At 39.4% G+C, this 19791-nt stretch overlaps 1 protein-coding gene across 1 annotated transcript; it reads left to right on the top strand.

The window, feature by feature from the left end:
• Window positions 1-1491: 1491 nt before the first annotated feature.
• Window positions 1492-19389, top strand: lz (lozenge). Its single transcript, XM_017174556.3, has 5 exons — window positions 1492-2272; window positions 4128-4367; window positions 10007-10120; window positions 11699-12061; window positions 18359-19389. Exons 1-5 carry the CDS (start codon window positions 1492-1494, stop codon window positions 19255-19257), a joined length of 2397 nt encoding a protein of 798 aa, XP_017030045.1. The 3' UTR covers window positions 19258-19389.
• Window positions 19390-19791: the final 402 nt, after the last annotated feature.

The following is a 19791-nucleotide window of genomic DNA, read 5'->3' as shown; positions in this document are numbered from 1 at the left end:
TAAAGTTAATTTTTTTAATTTTAAAAATTCGTAAGAAAATGTTTCATGTATGTAAAACTACCTTAATGTTAGTAAATAAATTAAATAACTAAATTAATCATTTTTAAAACATACAATAAACTTTGAATATTCGTTGAATAAACCCAAATTAAACAGAAAAGAAGGCCCGTCCCGTCGAGCAATAAAAGAGAAATTCATTCAGTGCCAAACAATAAATAAATAATTTTATTTTCGGCAAAGTGAAGTGCAAACAATAACAGTAACTAATCAAATCAAGTCCGGGGATCATCTGGCCAAAGCATGCTCGATATAAACAGCAACAATAGCAGCAATGCTAATTTTTGTGACTAATTTATCAAAGTGAATAAAAATGAGGAGCAGCCCCTTCGTAGGCGCCTCAAAGTAGGCAGCAGCGAAAAGCATCGAAGAGCAGCGATTTTTGTGCTTATCCCCGGAATAAATTAAATATTATTAAATACACAGTGACGGTGCGGGAATTACAACATCAGTTTGGGCTTTTCTCAGCTCAAGTTCAAACGAAAAAGTAATCTAATTTTATCTAGGGAAATTAAGCCAGAAACTGGTAGCAGTTTTTAAATTTAATGATGGATTTAAAAGAAAGCAATAAACAATATAAACTTTATGGTAAAAAAAAAAACTAGTTATAATAATATAAACAATACAATATAATGCATTATATTTATATTTTAAAACGATAACAATAATATTGAAGGTTTATTAAATCATTAATTTGTTTAATAAATATTTTAAAATATTTGTTCTAAAACTCGCTTTAATGATATGATTATAAATGAATTTTTGTGTGTTTAAGTTTCAAGTTAAAATAAAATAAAATTACATGTTGAAATAACCTAGTTTGCTATATTATTTTTATTTAAAGTATAATGAAAAATTTAAATATTTTTAAATTCAAAATAATTTTACAGAAGAAAAGTAAATAGAAATAATATTTAAAAAGAAACAGAACAAAATCAAACAAGAACAAAGAAGAATAATAAATTATTATACATATTTCAATTGAAGATATATTCATTTTATGAAATGATCCAGTGGTAAATATTATTTTTGTCATTTATTTTTTAGTTCAAAAATTAAGAAATCATTCCTGAAAATAAATGACATGCTTATGGTAAAATAAATATACAAAAAATATATAGCAAAATTATATATTTATATTTAAAAAAAACAAAAAGTATTTGTTGTAGTTTGAAGATGCGAAATCCCCTTATTTATGACGATTAATGTGAGATCTAGATTTAAGACAATATTCAATTGTTAAGTTATTTGTTTGTTTGCTTGTTTTTTTTGCTCTGTGACTTCTCCAGAGATTAGAGTTTATTGATGAGTGAACAAGGGACACCGCCGTCGCCAGCGCCACCGAGATAAGCTCCAGACTTGCGTACCGCGTTCTACGACCCGCACACTGAGAGAAACGGATCAAAGCGCCACCGCCAGCTCCGGCGACACCGAATGCATTTGCCGCTCCTGGTGGCAGCCAGACAGGACAGACAGACGCCTCCAGCGGACCATAGCCATACGGGCGGAGGCGAAGGCGGAGCCCTAGCGGATTCCGCAGCAACCGGAGCCACTGTGGCGCCCGTCAGCATCGCCGGTCCCGGCCGCCTCGCTCGCAGCTTGAACGGCCTGGGCGGCACCAGTGTCGGTGGCGGCGGCATCGGCAGCGGCGTCGGCGGAGTCAGTGTCGGTGGCCATAACCACCACCATCACCTGCATCATCACTACGCCCCCTACGCCCCCTCGCCGTACCATCCCGTTCAGCCGTACAGCGGTGCCTATCCGTCGGCTGCCTCACATCCGCCCGCAATGGTCACCTCGTCCTCCGCCTCGCCAACGGGCAATGGCTGGAGCAGCACCACCGGTGACTTCAAGGGCACGGTGGCAGTCACAGCTGTGGGTTCGGGAGCGGGAACTGCGGCTGGACAAGGAGCCACCACCGCCACCGCCGGGGCAGGTGGAACGGCCTCCGAGGTCGTGGCCCTGGCCGTCTCCAGCAGTGCCAGTGTGGGCAGCAGTTCGCCCACTGGTGGTGCTAGCAATGGTACTGCTCATAGTGGACATAGCGGCAGCACCACCAGCAATGGCAACAGCAACAATAATAATAATAATAGCGCCGGCAACAGCAATAACAACAACAACAACAACAACAATAACAATAATGCAGTGCACCAGGATCTGCTGTGGATGGAGCGATTGGTGCAGAAGCGACAGCAGGAGCATCCCGGCGAACTAGGTAAGTGTCTATAAGCTGGTTAAAAGCTTAAAGGGGGGATATTATAATTTATAAAAATATATATAAAAAATAATAATATCCATATAAATATGATTTTTATAAGGTAATATATCTATTGTTAATATTTTTCAATATTTAATATCCTTTTTGTTTAAATTAATGTTTTACTTTACTTCGAAGTTCGAACCTTGCACAGATAATAATAGGTTAAAATACTCTTTAATTTTCCCACATGAAACATCAAAAAACCGAATCCATTTAGCTCGTGTCCAAGTCCCAGATAGCAGGGATCGCTCAGATACAGATACACGAGGGTATCTGTTGGATTACCCTATGCCCCAACGGTGGTGGAGCGCACATTCTTTGCCACATCCTTGCACAATGCACTTCTGGGGCTTCCTCATCGCGATCGTGATTATATTTAGCATTATCGGATTCCCGAAGTCGCTGACGGGGAGTATGCGTAAATTGATATCAATAATTGTTATTGATATCAACGCACGAGTCTTGGTTTTTTTTTTATTTTTTCTCTTGCCTGCTGAACTCTCGCAGAATGCGACCAGATACGCTGACGATATCAATGACCCAGAGCGAAAGCTGCTAATGAAAGCTGCTGGTCCCCAGCTCATCGCTCCCAGCTCCCCTTCTGGCTGAAAGCCGAGTCCGAGTCCGAATCCGATCGCCGGGTTGAACTGGTTCCCCCATTCTCCACACGGATGCTTTTTTTCTTGTATTTTTGTGTCCTTTCATAACTTGTGCTCAATGAAGTCAACGGGAGGGCTGGGCGGCTGTGAATGGATTGCCCCGATATCGTATTGCAACAGCTCTCAGGACTTGCCAGAGGCTTGTCATAATTTTAAGAGTGTTGAAATTTAAAAAAAATAAGTATTTATATATTTAAAATTACATTTTTTAAGCGTTGACTAGAATATATAATTTATAAAATTTTATAAAGAGAGAAAACATTAGTATAGTGATTCTGTAATCAAGAATCTTGGGACATGAAAGAGTCGCAAAGGCTTGTTGTGGTCATTAATATGTTGAAATTAAATAATATAGGCTTTTATATATTTTATATTTTTAAAATTCAAGTTTATTTTTCATTAAACAAATCTATCTTAACGCCAAGAAACTTGCAACAGCTCTCAAGAGTTGACCGAGTTGCAGGGGCTAATAATAATTATTAAAAATTTAAAATAAATACTAAGATATTTGTGTAGTTTAAATTCTTAAATTTTTTTATTTTTTTAATTATTAAAAAATATTTGTTATCAATAAGGAACTTTACATTATTCTTTAGTTTTTTTTTTTTAAGAAAAAGCTGATTTTACAACAAATATGTATAAAATCTAACTCCATAAAATACCTAAAAGTGATCCTTAAATTGATTGGGCAACCCTTTCACCAATTAAATTTAATGATTATCTCTATTAGATTTTGCAAATTATATCCCCAGCGACAGACGAGAGTCCATAAATCATTTATCCGGCCCCAAAAGCCCCTTCCCTCTCCTCTCCCTTGGCTGTCAGCCAGCGTTGTGGCGCATTCTGTTCCACTTTCGACACCGGGTCAAATGTCAAACGTCATCTGTGGACCCTCCTCCGGGGCCAATCCTGATGAAATGCCCTCACTCATTAATTAATTATGCACCGCCGGATGGCGGACAAAGGACACTGGACTCCGAAACTCTGGAAGCCTAGAACTCTGGTGATTGATATTTATGGACTGCCATAAACTATAAATTATTAAGCATTTTTACACAATTTTTGAAGTGGGCCGCGAAAGTGTGATTTAATTATTGCCACCTTTACCACCTAACCGGTTTTCCGCATTTCCGCTCCTCTGTATTTTCCAGTGCGCACGAGCAATCCGTACTTTCTGTGCTCCGCCCTGCCCTCCCATTGGCGCTCCAATAAGACGCTGCCGCTGGCCTTCAAGGTCGTCGCCCTGGCGGAGGTGGGCGATGGCACCTACGTCACCATCCGGGCCGGTAACGATGAGAACTGCTGCGCGGAGCTCCGGAATTGCACTGCCCAGATGAAGAACGATGTGGCCAAGTTCAACGATCTGCGATTTGTGGGTCGCAGCGGAAGAGGTGAGTTGTTGCGGAATTATGACTTGGGAATTATAACGGGAAAAAGTGATTATTGATCTGTAATATTAAGATGATATTTGGAGGTTATAAGACAACTATAAGAGAAGGAGAAAAGAAGGTGGGAGTTGTAAGGTAAAATTATATGGGAAAGAAACGAGAAAATTAAAAGGGAATATAGATGGTCGATCTTTGATTTTGTTATGATATTGGGAGGTAACATTATAAGGGAAGCAAAGGTGTGAATAATAACGAATATTCGATCATTTATCTCTAATTTAAAGACAATACTAAGAGTTAAGTTTTTCCCGAATTATGAGGGAAAAGCTATCATCTATCTCTTCAGTTTTCAAAATTTTAAGAATTGTGAGAATTTTCTTGATTCTCTATTTGTTACATCTTCTATATCTTTGTTATATGCTGAGAACCTTTGGCCAGCTTCAGGCTAAAATTAACTTTTAACAAACTGGATCGGAAGTGCATTGATTGAGTGACATGCCAAAAGTTCTTAGCCCCCATAATTCGCTAATGCCTTCCTTCCTTTTCCTTGACTTTAACCGATCAATGAAGAGGGCTCGGGACAGGGCAGGACAGGACAGGACAGGACAGGACAGGCCAGGACAGGATCAATGGTACAGCAGTCGTCACATTAGGCTGCAGTTGGCGCTGTCCTCGGGGCAACATGCAACATGCGATGTGCAACACTTGGGCTCCTTTCCGATCCATATGGAAATGGCTGGGCAGCGTACGATCCGTATCGGATGGGATGGGTATGAGCATGGCCAGCACGCAATGTTCTCGGGCCTCTGGTCTCTTGGTAATCGATTTGAACCCACAATTAAGGTGGCAGTGCATAGAATTTGCAGCAGCGGCAGCACCAGTTGGCTAATTAGCTGCAACTGTTCTGAGTGCCGACCCTAAGTCAAGCTATTCCCCTCCCCTGCCTCCCTGGCTGGCTGGCTACCTCCCTCCCTCCCTTCCCGCCTTGCAAATTGACGGCTCGTGCCGCAAAAGGGCCAAAACAAAATAATTACAACAATGACCCCGCCCAAAAACGAGGGCCATGGCGCATGCAAATAACAAGCTAATGATGTAAGAGCATAAGCGCTGACCAAATTGTCAACGGCAGTTCGCTTCATTTAATGGTCACGCCCCCAGCTCCATCTCCATCTCCATTTCCACCTCCATCTCCATCGCTGAGTCTGAATCCGCGGACATCATGCGGCGATTTCTGATTAGATGACAAAGCGAGCGAAAACAGCTCCATGTCAAGGGGCAGAAAAAGCGCACAGTAAGCGAGAATATATGTATGTACATATATCTGGATTCTGGGTGTAGTGGGTCCAGAGAGAATGAACCTTAAAATACCCAGTTTCCACAAAAAAAAAATCGTTAAAAAGCTTTCGATTTTTCACTAAACTTCACTAACAACTTCTGTAATTATTGCAAAAAAAAATATTCAATATTCCGCTTAAAAATAATATATTAAAACCTTTTCAAAGTAATATTCTATTAAAATATCCCAATTGGAATAGTCTTTAATATTATAAAAACTATCTGAAATATTATTAAAGCTCTAAAAAGCCATATTAAGTTTCCTTAACAATGTGACCAAATATTTAATTAATATTTATCAATTGGAAGGATTTCTTGTTTAAGTAATGCCAAGGCTTCCTGTAAAGATCAAAGTTTATTTAATAAAAAATTAAGTCTTATTTCTTTATCAAGTTAAATATGTTTAATGGTAACCTGTTAACCCGATATACCCTTTAGCTCCTTTAAAAGGGTATCAAACAATACAATTGGCTCCAGCTTTGTATTTTTCTCTCCTTTTCTCTTGTTTTCCTTTTGTTACTGCCTTTTTTTTCTAGCAGAATGGGGTGACTAAGGGGGCGGAGAGTGGCTTCATTAAATGGTTGGGGCGTGGCAATTTATCGCCTCTTGGTCCTGGACATGGCATGCGTCGACATATTTTTAATTTTCCCCTGCTTTACCGTAAAACTCTAAATGGGAATCTGATTCGGACATGGATCATTTCAGAGCTACTATGTAGGCCGTCCTGGACACATGGACGTATCCTTATTAGTCCGCTTAATTACCAGCATTGACATTACAATCATCGTCCTGCTATCATATCAAAGGACTTGACTTTTGGGCGGGCGAGGGGATTAAAATGTGAAAACAAAGCAAATGAAGGACACGCGCCAACAGGAATTCATAAGTCGCATCAGGATTCGTTAGGGAAAGGGTTGCGCGCGATGCCGATAAACTTGAATGGGAAGGGATGGGTCCCTGATCCGACTTAGTGGTTGAATGGCAGTGTTTTTTATACGTGGGAGCATGGGGCAAGAGGTTAATGGGATGAATATTTGAAATATTCTGAAGAAGCAATTGCTTAATAAACAGAAACTGGGAGTAGGTATTTCAGGAAAATATATATATGTATATTAGGAAAGGGAGAAGTCGGGGAGGTTTATCCATACTAATATCCTAATAAAGATATTTCTATTATGAATGAATTTATATATTTCTCAACTTTTAACTGAAAACCCTTCAAAAATACCAACCAAAAAGGCTTTCCTTATAGAGAACATTCCTGCTCCCCATATATACCCCATATGCCATCGATATCAGTCTGGGAACTCTTTGGCTTTTCATTGCTTTAGCCCTAGAATATGTCGATGTCGATGTCGATGTCGACTTCCCTGGGAGAGGTTGCCTGGCCGAAGTTCCCAGCCGAAAATGTTATGCAATCCGTATGCTCCATATGCTCCATAGTCGTAGTAGCTCCCAGCCTTATCGCCAAAGCCTCTGGGTTCCCACAGAGTTGTGAACGCTTATCGCTTACTGAGCCGATGGCTCATGACTGTGGATAGGCTCACGGATATATATTTAGATCCGAGAATGACGTATGTACCATATATTATATATATATATGTATATATAAAGACGGCTGACGACGAGACTGTCCAAGTGCGTGAGCTGCGATGCTCCCCATGGGCATTGTTCATTGATGATGACTAATTTGGAGCAAGGGTCTGGAGCCAATCTTTGTCCATTACGGCCATTATCGCTTCCATTTTGGGGGTCTTTAGCGGATCGCGTAGTCCGATATTTTATCATTGCGTCAAAGACAAAGACAAAAGGCAGAGGCAGAGGCAGTGGCAGTGCCGCCGCTCGGCAATAACATTTTCCAATTACTCTAACGAACTTTTACATACGATGATGCTCTAGATTTTTTTGTTGAAAAATGAGCAAAGGAGAAAAAGGAGACCAGGCCTATTTAACAGTTTCTTCTGGCGGCACTTGATTAATTTGAGTTCACCTCTCCGCTGGCTCTTTCTTTCGGCCGAAATGAGGCCCCCAAAAAGGGAGCTCACGCAACATGGCAACAATTTTCGGGTTATACCCCAATAATAATGAAGACATTTCGAGAGTCCAAAACGCTTTCTAACTGATGGCCATTCCAGCTATACCCACTCTCGTTCGTGGTTTCGGTTAATGAACTCATCAAAGCCTTCAATTATATTGTAGCCGAGGCAGTCCTTCATTGTATCTAGTTTGAAGTCGGAGATTTCTAATGGAAGATGCAGTTGAAATAAGTCGAGTTACGATACGTTTTTAGCATTACAAAATTATGGAAACAAATAGTTATTAGTTTGAAGTTTATAAATTAAAATAGTTCATAGAAAAATGTTGTTAAGTTTACTAAAAGAATCACAGAGTTGTCTTCGATTTTTTCTAAATTAAATTATTTAATAAAAAAGTGAATAAAATTTCTATATTTTCCATATCTTTCTATCTATGTATATTCTCTTTTTTTTATTTAATTCCCCTTTACTTTGTTTTTCACCTGCCAACAGTCCAAAACTCTCAATTAAAAGTTAAATGCAATTTTCATCAAGTAGGACTCGCTCTCAATGTCTGGGCCTATTAACCCTACCGCTTTGCCTCTGTAAAAGTACACAGAAAAAAAAACTACACATAATTGATATCAAAACAAATTGTATTATATAGTTTTAATATTTAAATATAAGTTTATTTATTAAAAATCCAATTAATGGAATTTTTATAAAGCTAAGAATTTGTCTTTAGTTAAATTGTGAAATTACCTACTGCTAATTTCTCCCTGTGCAGGACTCTGTCCCTCTCGCACGCACAACTGCACATAGACAGAGCAAGGGAGTGGGCCCTATAGATGAACTGGGGATGCGACTGAGGTTTCTGCGGTTAGTTGGGACGGCTCTGTCTCCGCTTTCCTGTTCCTGCTCCTGCTCCTCCTCCTGCTACTGCTTCTGCTCTTGGTTCTACCGCTTCTGGTCCTGTTGCTGGACCTGTTTCCGCAACAACATTGTCGCTTTGTGGGTGTTTAATTATATGCATGTAGCTTTGTTTGCAGTTCCAAACTGCCCAGACACAGACAGACGGAGAGGAGCACTGCCAACGGAATGCAAAAAATGAACGAAATTCATTTCAGAATTCTGAAATCGATAAACGACGTTGTGGCCTCTACAGGTTATTAGATGGCAGCCGTTTCAAACGGTCTCGGTGTCTAGTTTAATGGCCATAAATAGTGCAAACATAAGGTCAAGCCCAAAAATAAACTCATTTGGGCCACAATGTTGCCGCTGCAGTATGTTATTCCTGTCAGAGCAAGAAATATGCAAAGAGTATAAAATAATACATATAACAAATGGGGGCGTGGCTGGGCGGAAGACAGGTTGCAACATTCCCTCATTTTATGTGCACTTTGAAAGCAACTTTTGGCGGCAGCCATTACCATGGGATAAACGAAATTTATGTCAAGAGTTTCGAATAATCTGCACAGCCAGGCGTTTATAATCCTTTGACTCGACGTAGGTGATACCTTATTGTTTTGGGCCAGAAATGGGATACAAAAATATCCATTTTAATACATAGTATAATTCTTATTAATAGATCTTGAAACTGTGAGTTATTATAAGTATTAAATTCATAAGAATACGGTCTCTTATACAATTTATATTAAATAAAATCCCTTTCTAACTTGCCTAAGACTTAACTTAATATATAAAAAGCTCACATACCAAAATTCATAATGATACCTCTAACCCTTGACTAGTTCCCTGAGATCAGTTGGTTTTCGGAATATTATCCTCGCCAATACGAAATCTAATTATTATAGTAAAGTGTAGGCATGCCACATACCAAATTTCACTAAGATAACTCTTACCATAACCTAGTTCCTTGAGATCAGTTTATTTTTCTCTATATTAACCCAACCGAAACGAGTTCTAGCCATCACAGTATAGTGTAGGTATGCCACATACCAAAATTTATAACGATAACTGTGCGGGTTACCGAGTTCCCTGAGACCACAAACTCACACTTTCGCCGAAAGACCCAAAGAAAAAGCAGTTATTGAAGGGGTAGTCCCACGACGCGTGTTTGTTCCTCGAGCTGAAAGGGGTTTGGTTTGGTTTTTTTTTTTTTTTTTGGTAATTTCGGAGCCACAAATTGATTCGGTAGCAGCCCAGTGAGGTCGTTGTGTAAATCTTCGGAGGACTTTTACGACTCAATTCCCGCATTTGCACCATTCTCTAATTTCCTTTGGCATGTGCCGCTAGTGACTCTCGTGTTTTCTCTGTGTGTATCTATTGCAGGAAAGAGCTTTACCCTGACCATCACGGTGGCCACGAGTCCGCCGCAGGTGGCAACCTACGCCAAAGCCATCAAGGTGACCGTCGATGGACCCCGAGAGCCGCGCTCAAAGACAAGTAAGTGCCAGTCGATATTAAAGGAATTATGGTTTAATAATAATATATATTTAGTGTAAACAAAATGCTTTACAGAAATTTAAAACATAACTCAAAGGCAGCTCTAGTAGGTAGTACTTCAAAGGATAATACAAATAATCCTTGAATGGTTGCTTTCCATTTTATCATTTTTTTTTTTTTTTACCTTTTCCGTGTCGAATATAATAGTAAATATAAGTGGGCCTCATTGTTTTGGCAATTAGTAATTATCACTTGCCAGCCACCACTCACAACACAATGGGAAAACGTAGGAAAAACAGGGGGGGAACTTGTGAAAAGCCGCCCCGCTGCGTTTTGGGTTTCAACATGGCCTTGCAACATATGTTTGCTGTCCGCTTTTGCCGCCCGTAATTCCTAATACCGTATTCCGAGTCACTTGGCCCGGCATTTAGGCAAGTGTTTAAGCCGGGCTCAATGGCTAAGCCGATCTGCTCAATTGCCCATAATCGTACTCAAGAGATAATCCCCATTTACCAGTGCAACACAAGATGTTTGAATGATGTTTTTTTTTGGAGAAAGAAATATATATATATATTATATATGGTATTTTTTATATTTGCTTTTTAATATAATTAAATATCTCATTGAATATTTAATTTTAAGAATTTTGTTAGCTATTTTAAGGATTTTTAAGATCAAGGTTAGAGCTGAAGGACCCTGCTGCCATAGCCCAAACTCCCTAGCTAGCTCTTAATTATAATTAAATATTAGCCCTTTAAAAAAATAAATTAAAATAAAGAAAGATCAAGGTTACAGATCGTTTTAAGTGTAGATTGTTTTTTAAGGTGCTTCTTTTTCAACAGAGAAAATTTCATATATGAAGTCTCAGAAGATATAACTATCATCTTTTTCTAGCCTTACCTATATCCTTAAAAAATATAAACTAAACATGAAGTAATCTATAGATTTTGTACCAAAAATGTATCGTTCCAACATCTTATCATTTCGAGATCCTTTCTCCTTCTGTCCCAGGATAGTTTGACATCCGACGAACGCCATTTCTGTGGGCTCTGTCATTCGGGAAGGTGTTTGAAAAGTGCAGCCGGTTTTAGCTGACTGAAAAAAAAGAGAAGAATAAAATATATATATAATATGTACACATGGATAAAGGGAAGGCAACGTCTGCTCTTACGGTTTCTGAAAATGTTGCGGTTAGCAAAGAAAACCTTTTTGCGCTCTGTTTTGTTTTTGTTGATTTTTTTTTTAAATCGAGTTTTTAGCTTGTGTAATGCATATATGAATTAATTTTTTTTCCCTTTTGATATTTTGTTAATGCATTTTTAAGTCTTCGCTAAAGCGTTAATCGCATGTAGGGCAGGTAATACCATATACACGTAGGTAAATACATACAAGCTCACCTGTAAGGTGCAGCTGTGTATATATAGAGTGCAGTTTTAGCTTACCTTGAGTTGCAGCAATCGAAAAAGAAGACAAAATGGAGTTTGTATTTGGGGTTAAAGGATCTTTGGATAACTCTAAGTACATATGTTAATACTTCCTCCCAGCATCTTCTTATGCAAATCTTTCCATCTTCAATAGGTCCCACAGGTGGTCCACACTATCGAGCCTTGGGCATTGGCCAGCGGCCCTATATCGATGGCTTCCCAAAGGCTCTCCATGAGCTGGAGACACTGCGTCGCTCGGCAAAAGTGGCGGCTGCCACAACGGCCGCTGCTGCTGCGGCAACGGCCGCCACAGCGGCTACTGCTGTTGCAGCGGCCGCAGCAGCGGTGGCGGTCACGCCAGCGGGCGGAGGTGGCGGCCTGGCCGGCGGCGGTGGTGGAGGCGGAGTCGGACCCGGTGCCGGGCTGGTGCAGCAATTGAGCAGCAATTACTCATCGCCGAATAGTACAATCAACTCGGACTGCCAGGTCTACAAGCCAAATGCGCCGCACATTCAAGGTAGGCTTCTTTATTTTTACAATTTTTGTTTATTTTAAGCTAAAATAAATGGATAATTAATGGCATAATAATTCTTAATAAAAAATAGAGGTGCAGACAGTGATCTTAGGGCCTCAGAGGAGACCTAAAGCCTCCTGGATGCTTGGTGTGGGCATCTCTTCTTCGAAGAATTTATACATTTACCAGTTAAAATCTGTAATAAGTAACCATAATGTCTCCCAGTGTTTGCCCCCACCTTTTTATTGACCCTTTGAATGGAGTTGTTAGCGATGAAAGCTGGCCACGCTTTGGGTTGGATATGTCCACGTCCGTCCAGCTGTCTGTCTGTCTGTCTGTCTGTGCATTTTCGTTGACTGGCACCAGGCTGCCCTAAACGCTTTAATTAAGTTAATCAACCTGGCATATACACCCCCCTTCAACGCCCTGCCTCGCCCCGAGCCGATCTTGATTTATTTTTGGTATTTTTATGGCTCGCTTTGTTTTTGGCATTCGCTCGCTAATTTATTTATTTTCCCAAAGCCCGATTTAAAAATAGTTCAGATTCAGACGGAATATATACATAAAGGTATTCTGATTTGGGAAATCCTTGGGAAGCAGCTTAAAATAGATTTAAGAACTTGTTAAACAATTTAAAAGCTAAGAAAATAGAGTACTTAAAAAGCAAGGAAAATGGAAAATACTTTGAAAAATTATAGGTTTAAGATGTATCTTGAATAATTTAGAAACTTTTAAATATTAAATTTCCCAAATAGAAATATTTTCATATATATTTTTTGTTTGCTTGGATTTGAAGGAAATCTCTGAAATAATTTGATAATTTTGTACCCAACTTTAACCACATGCCACGCCCCTATTTGGCAACCGCATGCGAGACCTTCTTGGAGGACATCCACATCCACATCCACATCAACATCCATCCAGCCAGCTAGTGAACTAATTTTAGCCACCTCAGAGAGGCTTGGCCCAAAGCAGAGCACGCGCTATGCTGGCCAAAAGCGAAGCGTTGGCTCTAACCAGTTCACACCAAACCATCTGCAATATGGCCAAGATGATGGATCTATTATCATATCTCCATTATCATGTGGCGCTATTTTTGGGTTGCCATGAGCTTCTCCTGCCAGCCAATGGAAAATTTCATTTTCTGCTATAGATTTTTGATATTTCTTTTTATTATTTCTTGTTTTTTGTTTTTGCTGTAAAAACTTATCAATAATTTTTGGCGGAGAGACAGAGAAAGAGAGAGCAGAGGCTAACTGGAACCGGGGACTGAGTCACGGAGGCGGATGAGTCAGTGGCCAGTTTGGAACTAGACAAATCTGAGCCGCGGCAAGTCGCCGGTGTTAAGCCCAGACCAAAGCGCTTTGCTTATGCTAATTAATTTATAAATGTTTCTTTATCGCTGCCCTCTCCGATGGGGTCCTTTAGCTAGGGTAATGGGTATCTGAGAAATATATTTTGAAAATTTCTGAAATTATTTTTTTCTCTTTCAAGTGGCTAAATAGACTCGGCTGTTGATGCTGCTTAAGAATATATATAATTTATAGGGTGGAAAATGATTCCTTCACTGCTTTTCCAGCTTCTGATATTTTTGAAACTATAAAATATTTCAATTTAAAAGATTATAAAATTTTTAATAATTAAGAGAAAACTGTTTTTTCGATTAACTTGATGCTGTAAATCAATCAAAAGACTTCTCGCAAATATGTCTGTAGAAGTTATCGCTTTATATGTCGATTTAAGCGTTAGAAACCAGCACAGTATTATCGATATTATCGATATTTATGACCAAGTCTAGTAAACAATTGAATCGGTATTGACAGTTCTATTTGCATAAGTTAATATATATTAAATTCTATAAAAAAGCACCTCGACACACACACATTTTTTTTGGGTTTTTTTTTCATTCGAAGGCGGGGGCAGTTGGATTTTGAATGTGAACGAGGCTAAAATACAGACGAAAGTGTACCGGGCATTGTCAATGGGGGAATGACACATCGTTGACTTGGCCGACGACGTCTTTCAATTAACCAAAAGCAACAATAATAGCAACAAATGCAATACGTTTTGTTTTGCTTTGGTTTTCGTTTTGTTTATATTTTTTGTTGGTTTTTTTTTCGAGAGCTGGAACCGGAAATGCCCGAATCGAAGCGAGATATCCAACTCTGAATCGGAATCGAATCAAAGCCTCTATGGGGAAAAAAACTTGAAGCTCTGGTCTTTTTGTTGTTGCTGTTAAGTCATAAATATTTAAATGTGGCGCTTAAGCTGTTAATTTACACAACAAAGCGAGGAATTCAGCGGAAATCGTTGCAAAATTCAAAGAAATTGGGTTCAGATTATGCCAGGGAGAAGATTATTAGGGAGAGAAAACATTTGTAAGTTGAAAGAAGAAATAGATCGAAATTATAACGTAAATTATTTTTTTAAACCTATAAAATGTACAAGTTAATTTAATTATTAACAATTCAGGCTCAGACACCTGTGGCAGCGACAGGAGCATCTGATGACCCGCCGTCATCGGCATCATTATCCGGCATCTTGATGCATTCTGGCATCTGCTCCAAAGTCGGTTTGCCAAACTCACACCTCGTCTCCGTTCGTGTTTGCATTTAATTAAGGGACTCGGGACAGTGGGACGCCGAGAGTACATCATATATGTACATATGTTTGTATGTCGAGGGTTCTGGGGTTTTGGGGTTAGTTTGGTATTTTTTGCGGGTTCCCAGCTTTGGCCACAAATCAATCCAAATGCGGTTGCGCAGCTGTTGCAGCAGCTTCACCTCGGAGCCACAGAGCTTCGGAGATGCAAGATGCAGGCTGCTGGGCAGGAGCAGGGTACCAGAGGGGTTCGAGCAACAATGTCACACATATTGAAATGGAATCTTTTTGGCCCATAAAACGGCCAACTGTGGCAAGCCAACATCGGTTTGGTTTATATTTTTTTGTTGCTTTCTTTTATTTCTTTAAAAAAGGAGCAGTTTTTTTTTTTTTTAGTTTTTGTTTTTATTATGTGCCACCAATGGCCGCAGTCAACCAACCCCCTTGACCCCCCCTGGTCCAGCAATTTCCCCATTTCGATCTTTAAAAAACCCAATCCCAATCCCGAGCCGAAAAAACCGCAAACTCACTTCCGTTTCGTATCGAGTACTTGTTGTTTTTGCCGCCATTTTGCAGGGAAAACAACTACAAGTAATACAACAGCAAAAAAAAGGGGACCACCTTTAAAAAAAAAAAAAAAGAATACAAAAATGAAGTCAAGAAAAATCCACTTTATTCACACCAACAAAGGCCACTTCAGTCAGACGACGCACTTTAATTAAGATTACTTCAAGACTTGAAAGCTATCTTCTGTGCACTGAGAGAAAATGGGAAAAGTGTTGTAAATTATTGTAAAATTATTATATTTAAGAAATATAAAGGTTTTGTTATATTTAAAATCAATAAATAGGAATTTCTCGAGTAAAATGCTGTTTTTGTTATATATGTAGGTATTTTAAAAAGCTTAAAAAACCTGTTAAAAAAAATATTTAAAAAAATAATTTAAACAATTTTTGAGTAAATATTTAATGCAATTAGGGTTTAACTTAAGTTTTTTGCCTGTTTTTTTTATTATAAATATTGAATATATATGTTTAAAATATGCCAGGTGGTAGTACTTTATTATATTTATTGTTTATTTTAAACATTTTTAAAGTTTTTAAGGATTGCAGAAAAATTTTTAAATTGTATAGGTATATTTTAAATAAATGCCATAAAAATATTTCTTAATTCTTATTAGTTGATTTTGTAAAATATAAATATAAATTAAACGTATGTAGATGCAAAGAAGTGCAAGAAATTCAAGGAAATAAGACATCAAGCATTTTTTCTAAGCCTTTTGTTTACATAAATAAAAATAAATTAATCAAATAAATACCCTCATTAAATTCTTATTAGTTCATTGAGTAGTTTTTAGTATTTATAAAACAGTTTTATAAATTAATCGTATTCGCAATATTAGTAAAAGAAATTTAAGGAAATAAGACATAAAGACATCTTAATTTTTGGCTTATAGAAAAAGCTTTTTTAAGTTAAAAAAATATATATTTAGTAATAAATTTAAATGACCAATACTTTAAATGAAGGTATTTTTTCATGTATTAATAAATAAGAATTTAATATTAAATATCAAAATCCCTTCAAATTCTCTACTTGGTTATTCTTGATCACAATCAGTGGCAAGATTATGTTGCAACTCCTTGGTATGTTGCCTAATTTTGGCCAGTTTCTTGCAGAAGCCTCCACAGCCAGACAGACTTGCGGTTTCTGTTTGGATGGACTGATCGGAGTGCATCCGCTTTTGCTTTTGCTTCCCCCTAAGCCCCATCTCCTTAATACTTCGACTCGAACGGATATATGGCCAAAATCGAAGATATCCGGTCACAGAGCCGTGGGATTGCAATGGGAAGTGCAAAAATATATATATATATATATATATGTTTGCTAAGCAAAAACTCTCGAGTTTTCCAAGCTCATATACTTGGGTGTATTATGTACATATATTTTCCTTATATATCTTTTGCTTCTTTCCATTGCGTATACGTAATTTCCAGGGAGGGGAATTCGCGCATAATTCCACGTGCTTTACGCAAATTACACGGTCTTGCCAGTGGGCACAGCCCCTTGTTTGCTTACCCCTTTTGGGCCACTAACTAACTTCACTAACTTGGCTTTCATCCCGTCCGTTTCGCTTCATTGCAACCTCATTTGGCCAAGTTTGCGGTGGGTCCACCCCACAGGCCAGCCAGCAGTCTGCAGGCCTTAACCCATGTTGTTGCTGCAACGCAATTTGCGCCTTAATTGAAACATTAAAATGTGATAAGTGCCGGGTGAAAAGTTCCATGCAACTTGTAATTTTCCTACCTTTCATTAAGGCCCGAAAGCTACGCCCATGGTTTTGTGGTGGGGTGCAGTGCGTATGGCAAATATTTCCATTATTTAAATGGGAGTTATTAGAGGGTGCTTCTTACTAAATTAAAATTACTTAATTAAACTTTAAAATAGTTCACGAATTTAGAATGTTATAGAGATAATTTAACACTAGATATTACATGTAAAAAAAAAATTTTGTATGAAATGCTTTTTAAGAGTTATCGATAAGCAAATCGATGAAAAATAGTTTTTTTTTTATTATATTTGGCTTAATTTAAATTAAAATTTATTCTATTTAGACTAGGAATGGCTGTGATATTTTTTATTTATGTTAATTCTTGTTTTTTTGTAGAATTTTCATATAAATTTTGACCTCTAAACCTTAAAAAATGAATACAGAAAATATTTAATTAAACGGAAATTTACTTAAAATTTAGTTAAATTCAAATTTATTCTATTTGTATTAGAAAAATATGTAAATACTTTTCATTTTCTTTTTTTCTTGTTTTTTTTTTTTTGTATTTTAATATCAATTTTGACATCTTAACCCCTAAAAAATAAATAAAGAAAACACTTCATTAAGCTCTTGGAACTTACCAAATCGAAAGAGTTTCTACGTTTCTTTCTTAATTTTGTATTTTATTTTTTTTTTTCTTGCTTCCTGAAATTGTTACTTTGTAGCCGTCAATTAAGCTTATAATTTAATACATTTTTCTTTGCTGTCCTAGAGCTGGCCATTTTTCTTTTATCGCTTCTAATGAATTTGATTAATTGTGCGACATTTTTGGCGCTGCCTTTTTCGGGCAGGCCGACGGTCTTGGAAAGGGGATCGGGTGTAATTAATCAAAATATGCAAAGACCTTCCGCGGGCTGCGATGTCCCGCTGTGTTGCGTTGCTTAGGAAACCCCGTTTTCGATGCCTTGGAATTTTCTTTCGTCTTTTCACCTGACTTAACCCCTTTTGGAAGGACGCACTGCACTCCCAGGAGGAGAAGGAGGAGTGGGTGCCACACACACATGCCTCCCCTTTTTGGCCCCGCTGTTGTTGCCATGCATATGGAACGATGTTTTCAATTACCCATTCGGCCACGCCCACGCTTGCGACTGACAACTTGGAAAATGTCACTTGCTGGCGGTTGGGGGCAATCAAGGGTTAATTGGCCCCCAGCTGGCATTCATTTACCCCAGCTCCTTGGTGCCATTTCCTTTAAATTCTTCTAAGGTGTATCTTAAGGCCCTAAAGGTTAAAACTCAGTTAACAAACAGTTAATGTTAACCCATTCTTAACCCATTGTTAACCCTACTTAATTTAGAGTTAAGACTACCCTTTTAGGATCACATTTTCCTCCTGGTTAACCATATCCCTTTTGCCTTAATCTCTTACAGAAACCGATCTGATGGGCGCCGGCGAGTGGACGGGATCTTCCAGTTCAGCGGCGGCTTACTATCACAGCCACGCCCACCACCATCCCCATGCCCACCATCCGCATCATGCCCACGCCCATGCCCACCTGCAGCACCAAATGGCCTTGCCGCCGCCGCCTCCGCCACCAGCCGCTGCTCCCGTTTCGGTGGGCGGCAACGGAGCCACCATGGGCGTAGGCGTGGGCGTGGGTATGGGGATGAATCATTATGGCGGCGGCTACGATTCAGCCAACTCCCTGGAGGCCGGCAACTATGCTGCCCATTTGCCCGCCGTGCTGCCCGAGATGCATGGCCATGGATTTGCCACGGATCCCTACCAGACCGCTGGCTATGGCAGCAGCAGCGTGGGTGTGGCCGGCAGCGGCAGTGCCTCCAAGTCGGAACTGGACTACGGCGGGAGCTACAATCAGGCATGGTCGAATGGCTACCAGAACTACCAGTACGGCAGCTGCTCGGCCACGGCCCAATATGGTCCTCAGGCGGCGCCGCCTCCTCCGCCGCCGCCACCGCCGCCCGTGGTACTGTACCCGCAGCTGTACTCTACGGTCAACCAGAACCAGATCCACCTCCATCTGCACAGTAGCGAGAAGCTGGAGCAGTACCTGGGCTCCGCCACCGGCGGTGAGCAGCTGACCATCAGTTCGCTGACCGGCAGCAGCCGCTCCAGTATTGAAATTGGGGGGAATCAGGGGGATCAATACCAGCAACAGCAGCAGCAGCAGCACCTGACCCATTCGCACTCATCGCATGGCCAGCACGGCCAGGTGGTGGAGTCCTCCAATGAGGTCGGCGGCGTTGTGGTGGAGGCTGCACGGGAGGAGGACGTGGGCGATCTCACGCAGGTGTGGCGACCCTATTGACCCAGTCGGATAACCCGTCCAGTCCCGCCCTCCTTTGCCACTCACGCCCATGTCCACCCACATCCCCATCCGCATCCGCATCAACACCCACCGCTGCACCTGCACATCGAACTGAACTAGGCGAGCAGCAGGATCAAGAACTGTACAATTCTTTTTTTTTTTTTTTTTTTAGCTAATAAAGTATGTATAACTTAATAATCCCCAGATATTGGAGAGCTGTATATAAAGTTTATATATCCTAGGGAATAATCATAAACCGGAAAGGCCCTGTTTCCATTTTTGTTTTCAGAGTATTTTGATGTATCGATACTGTATTGATATATAGATAAATCTGTGAGATAAATCGATTTTTTGTTTGATATCGGACTTATCGGAATGAGAGACCAATTAATTGAAATTCTTCGTTAATATCAACTTATTAAAGTTAAATTGGTTATTTTTTTATATTTTGAATTTCGTTACAACAAAAAAAGTATAAGGACGGCAGAGAATTTCGATATATCAGTACTGTATTGATATTTGAGGTGAAAGTCG

The sequence above is a fragment of the Drosophila kikkawai genome, chromosome X (assembly GCF_030179895.1).
Source record: "Drosophila kikkawai strain 14028-0561.14 chromosome X, DkikHiC1v2, whole genome shotgun sequence".
NCBI classification, from domain to species: Eukaryota; Metazoa; Arthropoda; class Insecta; order Diptera; family Drosophilidae; genus Drosophila; species Drosophila kikkawai.
Note: the sequence above shows the minus strand (reverse complement) of the source record. Positions and strands in the feature narration are given on the sequence as shown.

Coding starts and splice junctions, on each gene's coding strand:
- lz (XM_017174556.3), top strand. CDS start 1,492: ATGCATTTGCCGCTCCTGGTGGCAGCCAGACAGGACAGACAGACGCCT. Junction 2,273..4,127: donor GGAGCATCCCGGCGAACTAG/GTAAGTGTCTAT, acceptor TGTATTTTCCAG/TGCGCACGAGCAATCCGTAC. Junction 4,368..10,006: donor TGTGGGTCGCAGCGGAAGAG/GTGAGTTGTTGC, acceptor TATCTATTGCAG/GAAAGAGCTTTACCCTGACC.